The sequence below is a fragment of the Vespula vulgaris genome, chromosome 21, assembly GCF_905475345.1.
Source record: "Vespula vulgaris chromosome 21, iyVesVulg1.1, whole genome shotgun sequence".
Classification (NCBI taxonomy): domain Eukaryota; kingdom Metazoa; phylum Arthropoda; class Insecta; order Hymenoptera; family Vespidae; genus Vespula; species Vespula vulgaris.
In genome coordinates this window covers 2,791,761-2,817,267 of record NC_066606.1, presented here as the reverse complement: position 1 = coordinate 2,817,267, position 25,507 = coordinate 2,791,761, and the positions used below count along the sequence as shown (strand labels likewise).

The window sequence follows — 25,507 nt, the reverse complement described above, 5'->3', positions numbered from 1 at the left end:
CTTAACCGGTTCCATTCATCCCTTTTATTTACGCAAAGCGATTAAATTCTTTTTAATTCTTTTTTTTTTCTTTTTCATCCCCCATCTTGACCGGTTCCATTCATCCCTTTTATTTACGCAAAACGATTACATTTTTTTAATTTTCTATTTTTGGTTCTTTTTTATTTATTTTTTTATTTCTTTAAATTCCCATCTTGACCGGTTCCATTCATCCCTTTTATTTACATTAAAATGATGAAGTTATTTTTATTTTCCGGTTTTTTTTATCTCTTTGTTTTTTCCTTCTTTCTTGTTTTTCTTCTTCTTCTTCTTTTTTTTTTTTTTTAAATATCTAACAATTTAAACGCGCGCGCGTAACGCAATATCGCATTCGGTTACGTACACTTCCATCAAAGTAAATAAGCTGATTAACGAGGCATTAACAGAACGAGGAAATACGAAAATTTGATTGTTTATTAAAATTTAAGCCGTGTACGTCCGGGGTTAAAATCGATCGAAAACTTAACGGATAACGGAATCGTTTATGCCATTAAAACTTTGGCAAATAATCGACCGGTGTGATCAGCTCATTTTCTCAATGGATTAAATATCGTCACGGAATGAATATCGATTTGTTATTCATTCGTTTATACTTCGTTCTTGACATAGATATATATTAATGTGTGTGTGTGTATGTACGTCGAATAAAATTCTTTGAAAACCTTTCCGTACGATTACTTTTTACGTTGCAATCTTTATTACAATTTTTTACGACACGTTTCTAAAATTCAAGCTTGCTCGTAATTATACTACACTTCTTGGTATCGTATAATGAGTTAACGGCACTTATTTCTGTTACGTCAACTTGACGCTCCTTTTTTTCTTCGTAGAAATTCGATTGAATCTTAAATCGAAAAAGAAACAAACAAAAAGAAAAAGAAAAACCGTCCATTGAGTCAATTTCAGTTTAACATCCCTTGCTATTGCAATATAAATCAATATTATGCTATTCTCTCTCTTTCTCTCTCTCTCTCTCTCTCTCTCTCTTGAGTAGTATGTAGTAATAAAAAAACAAGAACAAGTTGTACTTCGTGAAATAACTCCTTCGTTTTCTTCTTCGACAGAGAGATATATACAAGGTGTCCAAGAAGATTGAAACCAAATTTATATCACGTATATCAATATCAAATAAATAAAAAAAGTTCATACAAACTTATATCCGAAAGTGCTTTATTGAAAAGATATTTATGACTCATTATGATTGTTCATAAGAAATGTTCCAAAATTCCTTCATCTGTAAAAAAAATGCAGGCTTCCATTCGTCGAACTCTTTCAAATATTCCAACTGTATTAGAAATAATAATAAATGCATTTTCAATATATCACCAAAATTCATCTTCTCTAAACAATACTCGTCATTGAGAATTACATTGTATACGCTATAACGTATGCATAACAAAAAAAGAGAATTATAATACGAAAAAAAAAATAAATAAATAAAAAAATAAAAAAATAAAAAAAAGTTCGACAATCGCTATTAATTCAAACATTTCTTATAATTGCAAGAATAAATAATAAATATCTTGAAAAGCATACATCTTTTGAATAAAAGCATTTTTACGAATAAACCGATATAAAATTATTTTTATTCGATTGATCTTAGCAAGTATTAGTTCGGTTTGAAATCTTTTTCGACACTGTATATCGTCTCGAATCTCTCGTATAAGATATCTTGTATCCGTATGTCCTTAATGCGAAAGGAACTTTACCTTACGAGAACCAGTTTGGAAGACTTCAGCGGCTTCTAAACTAGTTTAAATATCTTACGTATTTCACACAACCCGGTTCTAACCGTTTACCATATCGAGAAACAATGTTATTTAAGGTAATATACCATCGGAACGTTTCGCGATCAATTAGCATACACAGCATCGATGTTACGTCAAAGTTATTTAATATATTTAAGGGATCTAAATCTCATATTATAACTCGTTTCAGTACTGTTTACAACGAAATGATTTATCGATGCTATAAATCCAGTTTTCAGGTTGACAACTGGCATTGATAAAACAAGTTCTATCCATCTATCGATATAATATAGTTATATTAGAGAATTATATACGAACTATCAATAGATATTATTTTCTTTTTCGAAAGTAACTTTTCTCTCTCTCTCTCTCTCTCTCTCTCTCTTTCTTTCTCTGTATATCTTCGTGTATCTCTATCTCTATCTCTCTCATTCTTATTCTCATCTTATAAACGTTATTTCTAGGTAACCCACGAAACTCTTTGCTCGACGAACGTTAAATAAATATAATACAAGGTACGTAGCTCGGTGGAACGCGTAATAAGAGAAATCTCGTTAACGCAAGATAGGCAGCATCCTTGCGATAATACAAAAAAAAGAAGAAGAAAAAAAATGAAAAAGAAAGAAGTAAAGCTTGACGTAACGTCGATACGACCCACGTGAAGAAAAGAGAAGAGAAAGAAGAAGAAGAAGAAGAGGAAGAACAAGACAAAGATGAAGACGAAATAAAAAAAAAAGAAGAAGGAGAAGATAACGAAAAATAAAAAGGAACAAAATGAAAAAAAAAGAAAAGAAAAGAAAAGAAAATGAACGAAAAAGTTGGAAGAAAATAGTTTTCACGAGGGGAGGATCGTTTTCTTTCAATATTATTCGATATTATCGTATCTATTTAAGTACACGTTGAGTTACGTTCTATTGCGTTGAGTTACGTTATGTTTGCGTTTGCGTTTGCGTTGCGTTGCGTTGCGTTTCCGTGGTAAGCGGATTTTTCTCGAATAACGAAATCCTTACCGATTTTCCCTTCAAGATTTTCGTAAAGTTCCATCAACGTGGAAGCAGAAGGAACGATGGGATGGCATTCACCTTATCCGACCTCTAACCTCATGTTTTGAAAACGTTACTAGCGATTCTCCTTTTAGATATCGTTCTTTAAGACGTCATACATACCATATCCTGGAATTTGATCAAAATTCTCTTCCTTTTTTTTTATTAATCCGAACTTTTTTCATGAGAAAAGAAAAGAAAAAAAAATGAAAATGAAAAAGAAACATAAACAACTTCGTGGAAACTAACACGCAGTCTTTTTTTTTTTATACGTTATCTTCTACTTTCTCTCTCTTTTTTTTCGAAAAAGAAAAAACAGAAAAAAAGAGACGAAACAATAATTATTATTCTCAATTTTTCTCGAAAATCTGTAGTATATGTATATATTTATATTATTATATATATATATATCTATTTTAGATAATTAGTACTTACTTATTACGCTAACATCGTTATACCAGTAATTTTTCGACGAAACAAAGACGACAGGAGAACAATCGACGTGTATGTAACTAAAGCGAACGTCCTTGAATCCTACATCGTCGTCGTCGTCGTCGTCGTCGTCGTCGTCGTCGTCGTCGTCGTCTAACATAGTCAAAGTAAGAAGAAAGACTAACACGGTTTATATTTAACGTGTAAAGATTTTCGAGTGGATTTTCCTTGGTACAAAGAGATGAATGATGGTGGTAGGAGTGAGTATTCGAGGGAGAAAGAGAAGGGGTATAGGAAAGGGATGAAGAAGGAAGGGAGTTTGATACGCCCTTCGGCAAGATAGTACAAAATGGCGGAAGTCTCTGTACCATCTTGTAAACCCAACGGAACTACGCTCGTGATTTCTCTTACACGGTGAATCAAGCAAGATTGTAAGAGACCGAATAAGAGAGAAGGTCACACGTATATACACACAGAGAAAGAGAGAGAGAGAGAGAGAGAGAGAGAGAGTAAGAGACTAACACGAACATGCCGAAGACGCATTAATATTAATGTAACGAGATTTACTACGACGCATTTCTCCGATCTCGAGTATGTGACGTATGTTTACAAATACCTTTCTCGACTTGTTCGTATCTTTGTCCTTTTCTCGACCTTAGAAGAGACCCTCGTCGTCTCGTTCATTTCTAGACACGTCATAACTATAACCCGTAATACACAACCTTCCTTTCTACGACGGAAATAAGGTGACGGTGTTTGGCCGACCTGAACCTACCTTACTTACCTTGCACCTTCAAAAGCACGTCGAAAACATTTCTTCCGGTACCACTAGGTACTATACACTTCTACCTTCTACCTTCTAGTCCAGGTAAACGAACAGGTGAGGTAATCGTCCTGGTAATAATTCCGATATTCTCGTTCCCGATATTCCGACATTTTTCCAATTTAATTTCGAAGCTGTAATTATGAAAACGTTTTTATTATTAATCATCTAATGAAATTATCATTCGATTTGTTTCCGGTTGTTTCGATTTCGTTCGATTTAAAAATAATATCTAATGGTATTTTCATTCTTTCGAGAATTTTAATTTTATATCTTTCATTCGTGTTTCGTTTATTCTTGTTTCGTTAAAAATATGGTACGATAGGTTTTATTTCGAGATTGTTCATTTTTGATCACCGAGAGGATTAATTAACTAAATTCCGATAAAGGATTATGTATTTTAAGGGGAGAAAAAAATAGAGGAAAAGAAACGTCTTAAATCAGATTTTGGAATAGTTATTTGTACGGATATAATTTGATGATATATGAGACAAATATTTATATTCGATTAAACTGTCATTCCTTTAAGAAAAGAAGAATATACGAATTGTTGAAAATTGATTATGTCGAATCAATAGATCGATAGCTAATATATTGTGTAAATCTGTTCGACTTTTATTACATTAGCTGTAATAAAAGTGTTATACATTTGAAACATTGTGTTACAAGAATATTCTGTTAATAAAAATAAGAAAATTTCAGAATTAATGATTGATTATATTAATCAATGATAAATAATATTTCTTAATAATAATAGTCGTAACAATAATAAATAAATATATCGATTAACGATGATCATCTTGGATCTGTCGAGCATCGTTCGAACGATAAAATAAAATAATGAAAGTAATAGTAACTTATGTAGAAAATGAATAATAAAAAAAAAAGATGAAATCAAAATATTTGCGAGGACGTTTGATATATATATATATATATATATATATATATATATATATATATATTTATATATATAAAGATCGTAAAGAACGTACCTAAAAAACTGTATCTTATCGTAATCTCGGATGACTTATATAATTAAATTAATTAATTAAAAAAAAGAAGAAGAAGAAGAAGAAAGAAAATTTCGTGAGAAAATAATTTTAATAAGATCAAATCCAACAATTATTGGAATCGATTTTATTGAATTCTATTATGATTCATTGATGAGGAGCGATGAGAGAAAGTTAAATTGTTAAAAGTATCGATTGAAAGAAATTTTCACTTGTTCCCAGATCGTTTCGAATTCTTCGAATCTACCCATGGAAGGTTAAAGGTAAGAAATGGAGAAGTTTGATGGTCATTCAAGCGTTACTTCATCGAGTTTCTTTCCGTAAAATTCTTTCAAAACTTTTCTCTCCTACTCATTCTCTCTCTCTCTCTCTCTCTTTCTTTCTTTCTTTTTTTTCTTCTTTCATTCATTCGTTATGTTTTTCGTAAAGAGCAAAACGGCATACCTAACGAATATTTCATGAAAAATCTCAGAGGTGTTCTTCCGTGATTCGCGTATCCAATATAAACATACAGACATACACATACATACGTATATACATATAGATATATTCGCATATATACACGGATACGATTATTTATACACGTAGATGTATCCACGGTTCAATGCCGATCGTTGTCACGTTCCCGTTAAATCGACTTTCGCAAATTCGTTTGGAGAAGTAAACGAGGGGATGGCAGGGAATGATGGTTGCTTTCATTCCAGGGATATGCACGACCGGAATCGCGAAATGACAGCCAGTTAATCGGACCGAGCGGTTCAGTTGGCGAAAACAAAAGTGGGCGGAGAGATGCATGGTCGTAAAAAATAAAGAGAGAGAGAGAGAGAGAGAGAGTTACCAACGCGAATAAATCCTGTCGACGAAAAGTAGGTATGTGTAAAAATAAAGAAAATACACAAATAAAAAAGAAAGAATACGCAAATAAATAAATGAATGAATGAATGAATGAATAAATTAGTATATATAATAAATATACGTACAACGTACAGTACGATGTTACATAGAAGGCAACTAACGTAACGTCTCACGTGTCCCAACGACTCGACTTCGATATTCCCTATCTTCCCCCATCACCACCACCACCATACCACCATGATCACCGCCATTATCCTTCTCCCCACTCCAATGAAAATTTTTATTCCTATTGTTACATTACAGCTTTGTGTTGTGACATTGAATTCGTTTGAATCTGTATCCTCTTTGACTTACGCATATCGTATTTACGAGGAATGAAAAAAAAAAAAAAACACAGAAAAAGAAATAATAATAACAACAACGATACGAATACGTAGAATTTCATTGCAAGAAAAGTTAACTCAACCTTGAAATCTCTTCAATTATTCTCCGTTGAGATACGTGCGTACTCATACGTAAGTAAATGGCCGTACTCGTGGAAACACGCGCGTAAAAAGAGAAAATACAAGAAGAAGAAGAAGAACAACAACAAAAAAAGAAAGAAAGAGAAATGATTTATAGCGCATAACACAGTAACCTCTCCTAACCAAGATCGACAACAAACTTTTCAACGAATATTTTTTTCATAACTTTGATATCCCTCGCGAGAGATATTCCACGCTGTTCGTGTTCAAAAATGTACGAACACACACACATCACACACATACACACGCGTGCACACATCTCCTAAATACATACATATATACATATATATATTTCATTTTTACGAAATATATAAGTCAAATATAAAACTTGGTAAAGCATGACCTTTGAGAATACGGACGACGAAAGAAAACGATCACTTATCTATCATTTTTTTTTTTCTTTACTATGTTCAAAATCAAAGAAAGAAAGAGAAAAACACAGAGAGACAGAGAGAGAGAGAGAGAATACTTAATTGAGAATTACTCGTCGTTTCATGAACGATTAAGAGAAAAATGGCGTCCAACGGAGAACGAGGTGTGACCGGTGTTTTAAGAGGGTCCCTAGAAGAGAAGATACGCGAGAGCACGGTGGAAGCTTAATTGTTCTCTTTCACGTTGGTCCACCCTTCTTCTTCCAACATTTTTTCCTCTTCATCCCTTTCTCTTACTTTACCTCCCCTTCTCCTTCTCTTTCTCTCTCTCTTTCTCTTTTCTCCAAGCGATTTTCCTTCACACCAAAGTCCTGCCGTTAAAAGCTCAAGTTTTTGTCCTTCTCTCTCTCTCTCTCTCTTTCTCTCTCGTTCTAATACTCTCTCTTTCTCTTTCTCTTTTTCTCTTTTTCTCTCACTCTCTCTCTCTCTGTCTGTCTCTTTTTGCTTACCGTAGCCATCGAAAGGAAGAGAATAGCTCGTGAGTTTCTTCTAGGAGCTATCACCTTTTCTACCCGCTTCTGCGATGAATGGAATGTTAAGCAATTTGTCGAAAGATCTTGTCGAACCCCATCGTGTTCGATAAAAAACGATTGAAATCGTTCGCGAAAAATCGCGATCTCTTTTGCTTCTTTCTCTTTTCTTCTCTCCTTCTCTTTCTATCTATCTTTCTTTATCTCTGTCTCTATCTCTCTCTATCTTTCTCTCTATTTTTCTCCATTTTTGTGACTCTTTCTCTTTCTCTTTCTCTCTCTCTCTCTCTCTCTCTCTCTCTCTCTCTCTCTCTCTCTCTCTGCATCTCGCACGCATACAGAGACAGAGAGAGAGAGAGAGGGACAAACAAGTAGACATTTTTAAAACAAAATCAACTTCGTTTTTAAGGTCTACTTTACACCGAAACGAATCTCCACATGCAATCAATGACCTTGAATCGATATTTGATCGAATCGATAGATGCTTTCTCAGTCTCCGCAGGAGCATGCGCCGATATGCGATTTGATTAGCAGTAGCAAACAGAAATCTACTTTGTCGAGAGAAAAAGAAAAAAAAAGGTGGAAGAGGAAGAGGAGGAGAAGGAGGAGGGGAAAAAAGAAAAGAAAGAATGCTTTGATCTATGTAGAAAAAAAAGAAAAAGAGAGAGAGAGAGATAAAGTATATAGTACAACAAAAAGAGGACGCTCATCGATTCTAATTCTTTTATCTTCACAATTTTACGATCATCGTTGAGGTTATCGATTACGACGGATATTTACGTATAAATTGGGACGTATAACGAATGGAAAATATTATTTGAAAATGTCTGAATCATAGAACTATTTTAATTGCGCTCGCTTATCAGTTGTCCACGTAAATACGTAAATACGTACGTACGGTATGTGAAAATATGTAAAAGAGTGTATCGAAGTGCGATTTGATTAGAAGTTTCAAATAGAAATTCACTTCGTCGACGAAAAAAGAAAAAAAATTCTTTGATCCGTAGTAACGAAGGAAAACAAAACAAAAAAGAACAAAGGAAGGAAAATCAGATGTAATACATCAAATAAATTCGAATAAAGTCCAATGAAATAAGAAGAGGAAGGCTTGAAAATATTAGTTTTTTAATCTTTCGATTTTAACGACCGATCGTCGTCGCGTTATCGATAACGACGAATACTCGCATATCCGTATTTATACTTGCGCATCGATATTGATGGATATCCAATGGAAAACATTATCCGGAAAAATATCCGAACTATTCTGATTTTAATTACGGTATACAAGCGTATCGAAAATTGATAGATATCGAATGGAAAATATTATCCGAAGGTATCCGGAAGCATTATGATTTTAATTACTCGCTCGCTCGTTCACTCACTTATCTACTATGTAAATATACCTATACGAGTACTTCAATACGTACGTACATAATCATGTAAGTACATTCGATACTTTTATTTACTTTTATATATGCTTATGTACTTACGTACTTACCACATACATACATACATATATACATATACATACATATACATACATGTATATATATACATACATACATACATACATATACATACATATACATACATGCATATATATATATATATATATGCATACATAGATACATGTGTGTGTGTGTGTACGTATATGATATATGTACGTTTTGAGAGAAAATTTATAGGACAAAATTGGTAAGAACGTAAACGAGAAATTGGTTAAACTTTCCTATTGTTAGCTGTTACGATTGTACGCACAGAATCCTACCAAGTTCATCTCGATCCTCTGGGTAATTAGTAGTCTAGATACGGCTGTTTGACCTCGCCAACTAGACCAATTTAGGGTTACTTAGACAAGTAATTCCGTGCGCGCGAGAGTTCTCAGGAGAAAGCGGATAAGGAGAGAGAGAGAAAGAGAGAGAGAGAGAAAGAGAGAGAGGGGGAGGTACAGAGCAGAAACGCTAACTATCTGGGAAACGTTTGAAAGTGTACGCTGTAAATATAATTTCTCGTACATAACCTTATTTGTATTAGGTACACTATATATACATATATATATAATATATATATACGTATGTACGTACGTACGTACATACGTTCGAACAGGTTCGTACAGGTTATTCCACGCGCGAGATCTAGTACTACGAACATTTCGAAAATGTATCCTCCTACCGTCGTTTAGCTAGCTCGCGACTCGATTAATCTCTATACTCGATTAAATCTTTTTGAATATTTTTAGTTTGTTTGAATTTTCTCGATCCGAGGGAGAAAAAAAGAGAATAATAAAAAAGAAAAAAAGAGAAAAAAAAACGTATTTCACCTACCGTTAGCGACAGCGAAACCGAATTGGTCGAATGAACGGTGAAAAAAAAAAGAAAATGGCCGAACTTGATGCAAAAAAGACAGAGAGAGAGAAAGAGAGAAAGAGAGAGAGAAACGGACAGAGATAGAGAGAGAAACAAAGTAACGTTAATGATTCCGACGTAATAAATATTTACTTCGTAATAAATTTATAATAAATATTTCATTTCATTATCATAACATTCTAATAAATATTTACATACTTACTCACACGTTGTATCTCCCTCCAACGTCGTAATATGTATTTCGTAGATCTACGAAGCTTGAAATATTCGTTGGAAATATATTCGTCGATAATTAAGATACCCGAAATTGGACACACGCACCGATCGCACGTTTTACTCCGTTACAAAATAAAATGAGAACGTAATACCGGGAGAATTCGATTCGGCGATATTCACTACACGATGATCGCGTCGTCATTGTCCGACGTTGTCGTTTATGTCGTCGTCGTTGTTGTCGGTTAGCGGCATCATGCGTACGACGAACGCGTCCTACCGTTCCTTCTTCCGTGCCTCCTCCCCCTCGATCTTTTCTCGAAGGCTCGTTCGAACGGCAAGTTCATAGGCACGAAGGAAGTAAAAAGTCAGTGTGCAGGAGAGAGAAAGAGAAGGAGAAAGAAAGAGAGAGAGAGAGAGAGAGAAAGAGTAAAAAAGACAAAGAAAAAGAGAGAGAGAGAGAGAGAGTAGAACGAAAGGGAGGCTAACGCGGATGACGTCACGAGACGCGAGAAGAACCAACGGACGAAGGATCAACGGCCACGAAATCTTAAACTTACGGTGCGGGGAAAGAAGAAGAATAAAAAGAAGAAGAAGAATAAGAAGAAGAGAGAAAAGAAGAGGAAGAAAGAGAAAATCGCTGGAAGTTAGGCTTGGTCGCTATATATTCATCGTAGCACGCGAATAGGCGTTGAAGGGAAGGGTCGGTAAAGTGACGTCACACGCGCGGTGGCCGCGAGCGAACAAGAGAGAGAAAGAGAGAGAGAGCGCGCGAGCTAGAGAGAGAGAGAGAGAGAGAGAGAGATAGACTTCGACGACGACGACGGCAACGAGGCTCTCCGAGTAGCGACGGAAGGGGCCGAACGAGCGAGTGAGAGAGCGTGACGCGAGGAGAGGGGGACAGTTGGAGCACGCCGAAGAGACTCGTTTCGTGAGCGCGGAGTGGGGGTCGACGGGGGTCCAGGCATGGAGAGGGCGCAGTTCCGCGCTATCCTCCGTATCGTTGACACGTCCGACTAAAAGAGTGCCCGTGCCAGTCGCGCCTCCGAGTCCTCTTCCTCCGAGTTTCGACAGTCTTATTATTCTTACTCTTACTCTTATTCTTATTACTCTTGTCCTTCTCCCTCAATCGTTTACATTAATTTCCATTTGATCTTAATTAACTTATTATTACGTTGGATCACTACGTAGAAGATCCCTCGATCCTAAATCTTTTTTTTTCCCTTCCCTTTCGAACATATATTTATATACGTATATACACGAGCTTTTCGTCGATACGATATCGTTGAACGTTCTCGTTGAAAGTAAAAGATCGTATATAGAAAACTATTGGAAATACGACGGAAGCGAAGGAACAATCGGATCCCAAAAAAAGGAGGAGGGATCTTCCTTCCTTCTTCCTTCTTCCTTCCTTCCTTCCTTCCTTCCTTCCTTCCTTCTCTCTTTCTTTCCATTTCTCTATACAAACTTATCTACATCTTCTTCTAATTCTCCTTACTCTTTACATTCCATTATTTCTCTTTCCGTTCTTTCGATCTCGCGAGTGAGTTACTACTCCGTTTGTGTTTCTCATATTCTGTTTGTGTTACCCCGACGAAATACAGAAGCAAAGAAATATATATATATATATATATATATATATATATACATATTTACGTATATATATTTAAAGAGAGATAAAATATAGTGACCTTGACGCTTTGACCATCGCCATTTTCCAAGTAAACGCGCGAGAAGAACCGACCAGACGATGATGGCCGCCTTCTTCTTCGCCTTCTTCGTCGCGCTCGTCCTAAGCGATGGGACCACGGGTACCACGGCCAGCGTGATGACGATGGAAGCAAGGATTTACGACGACGCTGATCTATCACAGGTTAGTGCCCTCAAAGATTTTACTACCACTATCGCTTCGAGGTTCATCGATCCCGCCATTGATCTTACAACCGTTTTACGATTTTCAACTGTTTCTTTCGTTCTCTCTCTCTCTCTCTCTCTCTCTCTCTTTTTCTCGCTATTTCTCTCTCTCTCTCTCTCTCTCTCTTTGACGAGGTTAAACAGCGACAAACCGTTAAAAAGTATATCGAACGAAACACGAACAGAAAGATCTTTCTCTTTCTCTCTCTTTCTTTCTTTTTTTTTTTTTTTTTTAGGTGTATATATATTTTCTAAATCATATCAGTAAGTAATAAATATATCGTATACCATATGCGTAAGAAAAGCTCCTTTTAGAAAGCTTCGTTTTCAAGTGCAAGTGGCAGTGTATTATAAATTTACGGATGCGTGGAGAGGTTCAAGGACATCGGTAGTAGTGCCCTTCAAGCAACGTTCCAAGCCTCACGACCGTTGGAAAGAACGAACGTTCTCACTTTTCTCGCTTTCCGAGAATCCCAGAACAAATCCGAACAGACTGCGCGTAAGAGAGACGGAGATAGAGAGATAAAGAGTGTGTGTAAAAGAGAGAGAGAAAGAGAGAGGAACTTAGGAAGAGCGAAAAACAGAGACAAAGAAGCTACTAATGGCGGCATTTTTAAACTCGTCCAACACCGTTACACATATATATGTAATACGTATATATATATTTTTTTTTCTTTTTTCTCGTTGAATTCGCTTTTCGTCGAGAAACGTTTACGAAAAAGAAGAAGAAAAAAAAAGTGTTCGTTTTTTCTTTTCTTTTCTTTTCTCTTCTTTTCTTTTCTTTTCTTTTCTTTTGCGAGAGCACACGTATATTCAGTTATCTGGTCGTTATATATTTTTGGTAAGAAGGAAAAAGAGGAGAGAGATTATAAGTAGAAAATAAAATGCGGAACGCAAAGAAATAGTAGTTCGCGACGTTAGACGTCGCGTTCGCATCGAGAATTTCGTGGAATTCGTTTCTTGACTTTTTTTTTCTCTTTCCTTCTCTTTCTACTCCTTTTTCTTCTTCCTCTTCTTCTTCTTCTTCTTCTTCTTCTTTTTTTTCTTCACTACTTTCTTCCGCTTGAAGAGATGTGTCGTCTTTCGCGATATGCATACCACATACACGTATATATATATGTATAATATATATAGTATATATATATATATATATATACATATATGTATATAACTTCCTTATGTCCACCACGCCCTGTCGTCGGTTACATATTTTTTTTCTTTCCATTTTTTTTCTCTTCCTTTTTGTTTCTTTTTCTTTTTACTTATATCTTCTCGCTCGATTACGTTTCCACGAAAGGAACGATATAATATAAATTCCTATTAAATTTTCTTTCGTAAGAGACTAATGTCGTTCTGAGTAACGACTTTTTAACTAGGAATTCTTTTCTTCTTTTATTTTCTTTCGTTTCGTTTCGTTTCGTTTCGTTTCTTTCTTTCTTTCTTTCTTTTTTCTTTTTCTATGGGATAATAAAATGAAAAAAAAAAAAAAAAATTTTGGAGGAAGGAAAAATGATGATTTTCTTTTTTCTTTTTTTTTCATATCTCTCTCTCTCTCTCTCTTTTTTTTTATCAAAACGTCAAAGAAATATGCACCGGTCAAAAATGGCAGGAGCTTCAGAAAAATTCATATTTCCTTTCTCTTTTTGCCCGTTGTTTCTCTCCCCGTATATACATCCTATATATTTATATATTTATTTATTTGTTCTATTATTTTTTCTTCTTTTTTCAATTTCTTCTTTTTTTTTTTTAATTATTTATTTGTTTGTTAGTAGCATACGTCGAAACAAAACGTTCGGCGATATGTATACTACGACATGGTACGGTAAAGAATGTATAACCAAACAGTGTCCGTTGGATGGATTCTTTCGAATTTTTTTTTTTTCTATTTCTTTTTTTTATATACACATCTATACATGTACGTACGTACGTAGGTGCGTTTGTGTGAACGCCATGAACGGAAATTGAAAACGTCTAGTATTATTTAGCTTCAAAATCGTTTCGCAAATCGTTCGCCTCGCGTCGGAACGTTTTGTGCAGTTTAACACTCATAACGTTCAATTTATGAAGTGCGTGTATGTGCGTATAGGTTATGTCGAAAGCAAAGCAACCCGTTATTATTTCGTATCTGTGCGTGCGTGTGTGCGATGTGTGTAATGTATATATGCGTATATTTGTGTGTATGACATTGTAACATTTCAACTTTTTCCAGATTTTCTCGGAACATCTTTTATTTTATTTTTTTTTTATTTTTTATTTTCTCCATCTTTTTCTTCTCTCTCTCTCTCTCTCTCTCTCTCTCTTTTTTTTAATCAAACACTTTTATCATTCATTTCTTTTACGTAGTACGTATCTGTGCGAAGGGAGAAGAAAAGTTATCGTACGTTTTGTTAACGAAAACGTTTGAGACGGTTAGAAGGAAATTTCGGGGGGGAGGAGGAGGGGGAGGAGAGGGGTGGGGGTATTTTTGGGTCAGTATGTCGGCGCATTGCGGCACCAACTTCGCGCCGTACATCTTCGTATATATGTATATGTATATGTGTATGTATTATATATACGTATATATGTATATGTACGTTCTGTATAACGATGCAACGATTTTTATCGACTGATTCTTTCTCTTTCTTTCTCTCTCTTTCTCTCTCTTTCTTTCTTTCTTTCTTTTTCTTTCTCTCATCGAAAGATTATTCTCTTTTTGTTCAATTATCTTTTTATCATTTTATTTTTTTTTTATAGTTCGAAAAAGGAAAAGAAAATTATTTGAAAGTTTTCGCGTTTCTCGTACAAACTTTTTTCTTTTTCTTTCTCTCTCTCTCTTTTATTTTTTTATTTTTTACGTCTTCTCTTTTCATTTTCTTTTTTTTTATTTTTTATTTTCTTCTCGTTCTTAATTATTACTTCGTATATCTCGATTTTTGTTTGTTTATTTATTTATTTATCTTTTTTTTTTAATTTTGACTTTCGGAAATCGTCTGTTAATACTTTTACTAGTAATTGCGATGAATTTAGTAATTGCTTTTATGGTGATACGCTTCTAGTGTAATTTTGCGAATTTGTTTCTAGAAAATTAATTATTTTTTGCATCCTTTTCTTTTCTTTCTTTTCTTTCTTTTTCTTTTTCTTTCCTCTCCCCTTTTAGAAACGTCAATGCCGTAGCTTTGCACTTAACGATTTGGGTTACGACGATATTATCTAATCCATCGATCCTGTAGAATACCGCATTTGTACTTTTGGAGAAACTTACGGGTGACATAGTTTATACTGACATCTCTGAAGAACAAGTTTATTTCAATTAATCGAATTCGTCCTCGAATCTTCTTTCTTTTTTATTCATTTTATTATTATTATTATTATTATTATTATTATTATTATTATTATTATTATTATTATTATTATTTATATTTATTCATTCATTTATTTATTCATTTATTTACTTTCATTTATTAATTTCTTTTTTTTTCTTTTTTCAAAGCAAATTAAACCAAATGATTTTCCCAAGCCGTTCGTACGAAATAAATAAAATTAAGCTCGACTAGTAATTAAAAAAATCACTTTCGAATATTTTCGAATGAGATTGCGTCCGATTTGATGCTTTCGTCTCGATAAATATGATCGAAATGCTTTCGAAATTTTGCGATGTCCCGTAAATTCGAATTTTTACGTACTCGTGTACATTTACAAAAGAAAGTGTATTAAGAAGGGATAAAGAGAACGATTTTGTAGAAAATTCTTGAAAAGGAGAAGAAGAAGAAGGGACAGATAGAAATAGGGGTGAGGGTGCTGACGGTGGTTCAGTTGCCATTTATCGGGAATGAGAATTATTTCTTATAACATCAAAGAGAAGAAAAGTGATCTCTTTTATCTTGGTTAAAAGGCAAACTTATAATGTACTTGTCCTCGAAGCGATCAAAACGACATAGCGAAGGGTAAAGACGCCCGACGATCTTTTTTTCTTTTTTACTTTTGAGGTTAGCTCAGGTTAGTTCGACGTTACGAATGCATGAGAGGTTATATATATATATATATATATATATATATATATATATATAGGAGATAAGGAGAACAAGCACTTGATACGACCGAACGAGATCATCTCTTCTCTCTTCTAAATGCAAATTTTTCATACACGAATTCTAGATATTTTGTTTTTCTTTTTTCTTTTTCTTCTTTTTCCTCTCTAAAGCTTTATGGTTTATGATGAGAAGAGAATGTAAAGATATTTTTATATTACTCGATAATTTTATTATTATTATTAATATACTCAATTATTATTACTGTAGTTTATTATTATTATTAGGATTAATATGATTCATTCAATCAAGTTTATTACATTCGTTTAAACTACGTTATATCATAGACAGATAGATATGTATAAATATATTTTCAACGTCGTTCACGTTATAAAATTAATAATTAATTTTAAGCGAGTTTTCGGTGGTACGTTTAATAGATAAAGATTAAAGTTTCGTGTTCTAGTAAGTTTTAGTAGATCACTGATTTTTGACTTTTACTATGCGGACGTATATACGTGTATATCCGTGTCACGGCTTCTGCTTATGTATTTTCTCTGGCAGCAAACTCTCCTCTACTTGAGTTTGTAATTACTACGTCAGTCGTAGTGGCCAAATTGAAGTAAATGTCGTGTGGTGGTTTAAACACGAGAGAATGCGGATAATGGAGTTACTTAAATGTTCGACAAGTTCTCCACGAAAATTTCCATTTTTCTTTTCGTTTTGCTTCTTTTCTTATTTATTTATTTATTTATTTTTGTTAATTTTTACACAAAGTTCACTCGAAACAGATTCGCTGCACTTTACAACGAATTAATTCCTAACGACGATTAATAAATATATTCGCAATATTATCATCGATATAATAGAAATTATATGTATTAATTTACATATATAAAACATTAGAGGCTTTCACAAATATAAGTAAAAGTCCTACGTTACTAGTGTTACTTATTTGAATATAATATAGTAAAATTTATTTATCTATTTTTATTTTAAATAAATAATGAAAACAAAAGTACTACATACAGGTATTTTTTGTATTCATTTGTAAAAAAAAAAAAATACTAACAATCTCCAATATGAAAAGAAAAAAAAAAAGGAAAAGAACGAGATACTTCACAACGTTATTTATATAGATATAAGATAGCAAATTTTTTCAAACGAAAGGGAAACAAAATACTATACATATACATATACATAAAATAATAATTTTCGTTACAAAAAAAAAAAGAAAAAGTAAAATAAAAAAGAACAACCTATTTATTAAAATATAAATCAATAAAAATTCCCTTACATTACATATATATTGACTAAGCCAATACAATATGATCGATCAATTTTTGTAGACCTTTTGAACACTTTGAATTGAATTAGGATGTTTAGGTCGTAGTTCGTTTGAAGTATCGTGACTATGCTGCTTTTCACAAAGGCGAGGAAAAAAAGAAACTTAACGTCATCGTCGTCTTCGTCGTCTTCGTCTTCGTCTTCGTCGCCCTTTTCAGTCCGACAACTTGTTGCTGAGAGAAAAATGGACAGGAGCTTTCCGTCCGTAGGCCACTTTTCAAGTTGATCGATTTGCGCGAATTACTTTAAAATGTTCGCGATACTCTCTCTCTCTCTCTCTCTCTTTCTTTCTCTCTTCTTGTCTCTCTCCAACTTTATACAATCTGACTTTTCACTTTTCTATCAAAACCCTTAGTTTCGCGTAAGTACGTTTAGAAAACTTTTTTCTTCTCTTTTATTTTATTTTTTTTCTCCATTTCTTCTTCTTTTCTTTTTTTCTCTTTCTCTCTCTATCTTTCCTTTCTTTTCTTTCTTTCTTTTTTTTCTCTTTTTTCAGATACTTTACTTTTACGAGCGACAAAAGTGATTTCGCGAGGTAGTATAACAGAAAGTAAAGATTTACGAGAACGAGGGATATATCGAAAGGAGGGATATTCGATTGAACGATCTATCGATATTATTTACTATCGACTAACGTAATTTCGACGTTAATATATTCGGGATATTATCTTGATTAGGTATTAAACGGTATAATATAATAACGTGTACTACGTTATTTTATTTAATTGACGAAATAACGACTTCAGATTTTTAATTATCAGTTTTAATACGTGTCATTCTTATTATTCGTTAACAATGACCGATAATATTTTAAGTGGTAAGCGTAAAGAGAGAGAGAAAGAGAGAAAGAGAAAGAGAAAGAGAGAATATAGATAGATAGAAAGAGAGAGAAATACCAACGACCATTTTCGCTCATTTTTCACTTGTATAACACATAACAATCATACATAAGCATATACACACGTATCTGTATATACATACGATTTTATTAATTGACATAATACATATAACAATATCTACCTCGAAGTATAATTAATTGTGTTCATAATAATTACAGATTTTTATTCGTCACATTTCAATAGACATTATTTTTATTCATTGTTAACAATTGACGAATATTATTTTAAGTATAATAATAATAATAATAACAATAATAATAATAATAATAATAATAATGGCGAAGAAGTCACTTACGATTCTATCATTCGACATTTTAAATCGTGATATAACAAATTACGTGATGCGAGAAATGTTTAATTAATTAATTGGTCGCTGACGATTTTAATTATCACGTTTTCAACTGGTTGTTATTTTTATTCGTCAATGACGACGAATAAATAAATATTTTAAGTAGTAAATATGAAGGGAAGAGGAAGAAAAAGAAAAAGAAAAAGAAAAAGAAAAAAAAAAGAATTCGACGAACGTATTGTAACGAAACGTTCTCTCGTTTCTCATACATTCTTCTTGATAACATAACTTACGTGTAATCTTATGCGCATACATACATACATACATACATACGTTGTATCCTGTAAAAATGAACAGTGAACCCCATAATAATAATAATAATAATAATAATAATACACGTTATAACGAAAACAATTCTTTTCCCATTCGTTTATCACGAAAACGATAACCCAAGTAGTAAAATAAAACAAGGAGCATTAGAAAAATGATGTACTTTCGATCGCGTTCTCTTGATCGTTAGATAAAGAGCCTATGAGAAAGATAGATAGATAGATAGATAGATAGATAGATAGATAGATAGATAGATAGATAGATAGATAGATAGATAGATAGACAACCCCATGGTAAAGCGAATTAGGGTCGTCGTACAATGACTTGAAGCATCGTATACACACACCTACACACATATACATATGTACATACATACACACATATATAGTGAGATAGTATACGTAGAAGAGGGACTGTTGTATGTGAGGTGAACGAACACGTTATCATCAACGAGCAGCACGAGTCAGTCTCTTGCTCTTTACCTTGCCAGCCTTCGACGTTCTTTCCTCTCTCGTCCTCCCTTTCTCTTCTTTCTCCTCATCCTCCTCATCCTCCTATTCCTCCTACTACTTCTACTACTACTCCTCTTTCTCTTCATCCTCCATCATTCTCTCCTTCGCCACGACCGGATATTTTTAACGAGCCGTTCGTGCAGAGACGAAACAATGCACAGCGTCCTGCTGTGCTTGCCCTACCACGATGTCTCTCTCTCTCTCTCTCTCTCTCTCTCTCTCTCTCTCTCTCTCTCTCTTTCTCTCTCTTTCTCTTTTTCTTTCTCTGTCTATCTTGTCTGCCTCTTTCTCTCTCTCTTCCTTTCTTTATTAAAAATAAGATACACACATATGGTGATCCGCTATCCCGTGGTCCAATGGCTAAGCTAAAAAAAGTATATTACAGTGTATGATATATTTATGCAGATTTTTTTTTTCTTCTTTTTCTTTTTTCTTTTTTTTTTTTCTTCTGGATCTCTCACATAAATTTGTGACAAGCATTTGTGCGTGTTTATATATGTATGTATGTATGTATGTATGTATGTATGAATGTGTATATGTTTAATCGTTTCTTTATTTATGAAAACAATTTAACTTTTTATCGTCTTTGAATTTTGGAATATAAATTTAATTATCTACTTATCCAATGAGATATTACATTATTTTATGGTGTTTATATAATTGTATAAACTTATATGTATATATGTGTAGAAAAGTTGATCACGTTAAAATTGACGTTTATAGAAATGGGATATGTAATAGATCGAATGATTGAAATTTTATTTTTATTTTATATACATACGTATCATGCTTATATACATATTCGATTAGAAAACATTGATCCCTCGTTAAGACGGCTGTTTCTTTTTTTTTTTTTTAATATAATTTTTTTTCGTATACTTTGATTTTGTTATCGAATCAATCTTGTTAATTATTAAATACCCATTAATATATATATATATAAATATGAATAATATTATTAAATATTATCACAATAACGTAAGTTTATACGATTGAATAAAGAATATCGATATTAATTATAATATGAACAAATCTCTTTAATATATTATACATGTACTTTAATACAATAGGTACAATAACCTTCTCGATTATATAGAACATCCGTTCGATTTCCGAATGAAACGATATTCTCTCTTATCCGTCATATATACACGCCATTCGGTTATGTATTTTTGCTGTTATGTGATATCTCGTTGTTACAGGGGGTGTAACAATTGTCGGTAATAATGGCAAAATTGCTAGTTTCTTTGTGTGTTAATACGAGAGTAGATACACACACATACACATATACACACACGATTATTGTCGAACTCTCTCTTTCTCTTTCTTTTTCTCTTAGCATTGTGTAACTTCGTAAGAAATTCTAATGCGTTTGGCGTTGTCGTAAATTTTCTAACGTCGACGACGACGAAGCAAAGATAAGAGATATATATCCATTTGATTTGTATTTTCTATAAATAGAGTTTCGATTGTTCGTGCGTTTTCTTTCTTCACAGCAATCTGAAAGAAATAAAGATAGAGAGAGAGAGAGAGAGAGAAGAGAGAGAGAGAGGGTGGTGAAAATGTATATTATTTTATTTTTGATTTTATTTTTGATTTTATTTGATTTTATTTTAAGATGAATTCGGGAATGTAAGTCGAAACGCAAAAAGCAAATTTGATGAGATTTTCAAAGTTTTTATCGAATCGTGTTTTCTTTTTTTTTTCTTTTTTTTCTTCTCCCTTTTTTCTTTCTTTTTTGTTTCGTTTGTTTTTGCGACGATTAAATTATATATGTATGTATATATTTGGAAAATGTGAATATATCATGGAGATATATTCGGAAATTAACTAACTTAATTTTCTCTCTGCAATTTTTCTTTGAAAGGAAAAGAAAAGAAAAGAAAAGAAAAGAAAAGAAAAGAAAGGGACGAATTTTATTATTTAAGTCAACCTTCTTTCTGAATCTTTCAATGTGAAAGAAAAGACAAATGGATGCAATTTATTATTCGGCTTAACTTTCTTTCCAATTCCATCGAAAAATAATGAAACGTATAATATTATGTCTAATTTAATTTTCTTTTTAATTCTTTTGAGCAAAATGTTGAAATTTAATTTCATTCCGTTTCATTTCATTTCATTTAATCTAATCTAATTTAATATTTAGGTAAAACAAAAAAATGAATATTATCATTTACCTTAATTTTCTTCTTAATTCTTTATATATATAAAAGAAAAAAAATTAACAGAACATTTTTTTCCTTATCCTTCTTATCTTTCTTCAATCATTTCTAAATAACGATATAATATAAAATAATTAAAAAAAAAAAAAAAAAAAATGCTACTCGACGGAACATAATTTTTTTTCTCTCGATCATAGAAAAAAATAACGCTCCAATATAAGATTTCATATAACGAAATATTTCGATAGAATATAATATAATAAAGAAATTAAATAAAACAGAAAAGAAAGAGATTCTACTTAACAAAATATTTCTTTCATCCCTTTTTCTTTTCTTTCTTCGATCATTTCTAAATAACGATATAAAATTTGGACGAACGCACGATCGGACGATCGGCCGATATTGAACGACGTAAGTTAAATATAAGGATCTCTCATAAATAAGTTAGAACGTGCGTGTTGTGTTGTCGTCGTCAATAAGGCAATGCGATCTATCGGTTAGCGAACAGTTTGTCATGCGAGAATTGTTTTCGAGGTTACCTGAAGTTACGTTCAACTATAGTGATGGCTACCATAGAGATAGATATAGATATAGATAGAGCAGTCGTATGTGTATCGTACGTAATTGGATCCGATGCACCACCACGGGTCACAATGAGATGCATAGTAGAGCCGGTATTAGTGTCGACAAATACGATCTCTAGACTGTCTATCGGCCGCGACCTTCGATACTATTAGATCGATACGCATTGTGGTTAATGCTCTTGATAGATCGTTTCGATGTTAGAAGGATCTTGACAGGATCACAAAAACGATTCTCATTGTTCACGGGTATAGATCTTGTACGATTATTAATTTGGATTTGATCGATCGTTTGCTAGAGTCATACTACTTGTTTAATTTTTTAAAAATGAAAGCTTTAATTTCTTTTGAACTCTTTTCGATATTTTCAATATTTTGTGTTTAAAGAAGTAATAATAGTATTTTTTTTTTATTGGAAAATATAATCTGATGTAATAAAGCTATATAAAAAATACGCGAAAGAGAAATTATATATGTAAATATATGGTTAATGATATTTTTAATATCAAAGATATTAAGATTTCTTTCGTTCCGATATGAAATATTACGATATCATCGAACTATATCGATGTCATTAAAATAAATCGTTATTTGACAAAATTTATTGTAGTATCATATGAAACACGAAATAATAGATAATCTAAGAATTGATTTGGAAGATTATCATGGAATATATTTTTCTTGTTTGGGAAATTTGATTTATGTTACGTACGTACGTTTCTTTTTTTTTTTATTTGTTCATTTATTTATTTCATTTATTCTCACATCTATCAACATCATTGTTTATAAAGAACCCACTGCGTTCATTATCTATGTGTATTACTTAAGATTTATTTGAAGACGATCTTCTCTAGCTTGTCGATCGAATTAAAAAAAAAAAAAAAAAAAACACTAAAGTGTTTTTCGTCGTTCGCGATAAATCGAGATTCGAGAGAACGCATAATTCTCGCTCATTAATTTTACACGAGCCAGTCAAAATAATCAGAGAGGGGAGGTGTCGATGGTGACGAGGTGTAGAAAAAAATAAAAAAAAATAAAAAAATTAAAAAAAAAAGAATATAATTTATGCAAAAGATCTCGTTTGCATCTGGGCAAAATTTACACTCGAATTTATGATATTTCGAATATATCGGATTGTTTCCGACGTATTCTGGACGAACACAAAGTCGTCAAGAGAGAGAAGGGTAGGAGTACAGTGGGGTGGGGGAGGGACTCGAATACGTATGGGATAATTCGACGTAACGTGCAATACGAATTTTAAATAGAATAATATCGGACAAATATAATTGCAAACGTAATTGTAAAGTAGAGAACAAACAGACTTTATTATTTTACATATATACACACACACACACACACATGTACATACAAGTACACGAAATACACGAACGATATCCCATCGATTTGAAATACGTGTTTCATTTCGAGATGTATGCGCCCGTTTATCTCGAATCGAGCTGTGAATTTTTTCTTTTCTTTTTTTTTATTTTTATATTCTCGTTGTAAGACAATATACGTGGATATGTATATAAGTAAATATGTAAATATGTGTATAGAAGAAAAAGCAAGTAAGTATAGATTATTAGTCGATGGTTTAGATTAGTAGTTCGATCGGATCGATTTATCGAAAGAAAGAAAAACGACGAGAGTTTGTTGTTGTTTGTTGTTTGTTGTTTGTTGTTGCCGTCACTAGCATTCACTCGTCCATCGTCATCCATTATTTCCAGATTGCATTCACGTAGCTAATTTATCTTTAATGATTACCTTTATTATTATCGACTTGTACGAGAAGTATCTTATAACGCGATGTGATATAAAAATTTTATCTTTGTCATTGTTCAATCTTAGAAATAGTTAGAGAGAGATAGAAATAGATATATATATATATATATATATATATATATATATATATATATATAGAGAGAGAGAGAGAGAGAGAGAGAGAGGATAGGGGTGGAAAGGAAGGGAGACCTCCCTTAAGACTTAGTCTTATTTCTCAAGATCCATTTAGTGAGTAGAGGAAGGTTAGTGTTAGTATTATAGTTTCTCTTGAAATTGTAAAATGAATGGTTAGCCAACACTTGGATTTCGTATCTCAGGAGTTCGAGAGAACTCTAAGTAATGTCGATATTTTCAATATTTTGTGTTTAAAGAAATAATAATAGTATTTTTTTAATTGAAAAATATGTAAATCTGATATGAAGCTATTAAAAAGTAGGTAAAAGAGAAAGAGAGAGAATATATTAACATTAATGAACATTAATTAAAAACAATAGTATAAAATATTATTAAGATTAATTATAGTAGTAATGAATATATAAGTAGAAAATATTAATATACTATTGTCTATAAAAAAAAATATATATATATATACAGATACAAGATAATGGTATATAGATTACAAACACACGCATACACACGCACCTACTCACACGTATATATATATATGTACTTTGATTTTCCATTCGGACTCTTTGCGTTACATCTTCGTCCCTTCGAAAGGAATAGAAAAAGAGAGAGAGAGAGAAGGGTCCTTCCTATAAGAAAAATTCTCTTGGGTCGTTCAATAGGAAAAAGAATAGCAAAGACTAAAATAGAAAGAGAGAGAGAGAGAGACACAGACAGACAGACAGACAGACAGACAGATAGAAAGAAAGAAAAAGATAGACAGCCAAATAGACAGACAGACAGACAGACAAAAAGTAAAAGAAAGAGATAAACAGATAGACAGCCAGAAAGGAAGAAAGTAAGTGAAAGAGTAAAAAAAAGAAAAAAGAGATAGGGGGATGTGATAGGGTGTGTTGAGAAGAGGAGGAGGGTGGAGGTTGTGCATGGGGGAAGGAAGAGGGTCGTCAAAGTTACAATTCTTTCGAGTAACATTCCGCCGACGTGGCATACGCCCTCTCTCACCCTTATTCAACTTCAGTACAACCTACTCCACCCTTTCTTCCCCCCACCCTCCTCCTTTTTCGATCTTTATATAGGTTTCCATATTTTACGAGAGTAACACACACGTCGGAGGGTTGATTGGTGGGGGTGAATAGAAATAGAGGGATAGAGAACGCTTCCGTTTCGTAGCCGAAGGCGTTTGATAGGCAAGGGGCGTAAACGCGTACGAACCCTATTGTTCTTGCCCTTTTCTCTTTTTCTCTCTCTTTCTCTTTCGTGCTAACGTAAAATCGGTCTCTCGAATCTTCTCTACCTTAGTAGCAACTCTTCATCCCTCTGAACCAACCCTGAAACCTCAACTTTCCTTTCTTAGCAACCCTTCTTTGGCTACCAGCTAACGCAGCTCTCTTTCTCTTTTTTTTCTCTTTTTTTCTTTCTTTCTTTCTTTCTTTCGTGCCACTCGTGATGTTCCTTCTCTCTCTCTCTCTTTCTCTCTTTCTCTCGTTCTTTGCTGGTATATCTCGAAAAAGAAGAAGACGAAGAAGAAGAAGATGGGGCCAACCCGTTTACTGCGTCCGAACGTGTTCTATGAATGCGGATTTGAAAGATGCTTTCTAGAACAC

General features: G+C 33.1%; 1 protein-coding gene and 1 long non-coding RNA gene across 10 annotated transcripts in view; one reads left to right on the top strand and one right to left on the bottom strand.

Moving 5' to 3' along the window:
- Positions 1–10,166, bottom strand: part of LOC127071209 (uncharacterized) — an 81,461-nt gene extending 71,295 nt beyond the window's left edge. Inside the window, exons 1-2 of one of the 2 annotated variants that reach the window (XR_007784929.1) lie at positions 9,944–10,166; positions 4,047–4,219 (exon numbers count right to left, since the gene is read on the bottom strand). This is a non-coding gene — a long non-coding RNA (uncharacterized LOC127071209). The remainder of the gene's footprint in view (positions 1–4,046; positions 4,220–9,943) is intronic. The other variant, XR_007784930.1, reaches the window with a different exon arrangement.
- Positions 10,167–10,896: 730 nt separating this feature from the next.
- Positions 10,897–25,507, top strand: part of LOC127071190 (fasciclin-1) — a 301,670-nt gene continuing 287,059 nt past the window's right edge. For 3 of the 8 annotated variants that reach the window (XM_051010166.1, XM_051010167.1, XM_051010165.1), the window contains exon 1: positions 10,898–11,827. In XM_051010166.1, the coding sequence (XP_050866123.1) occupies positions 11,705–11,827 (123 nt within the window). In that variant the 5' untranslated portion in view covers positions 10,898–11,704. Of the gene's footprint in view, positions 11,828–25,507 lie in introns of all 8 variants that reach the window. The other 5 variants (XM_051010164.1, XM_051010161.1, XM_051010163.1 and 2 more) reach the window with 4 other exon arrangements.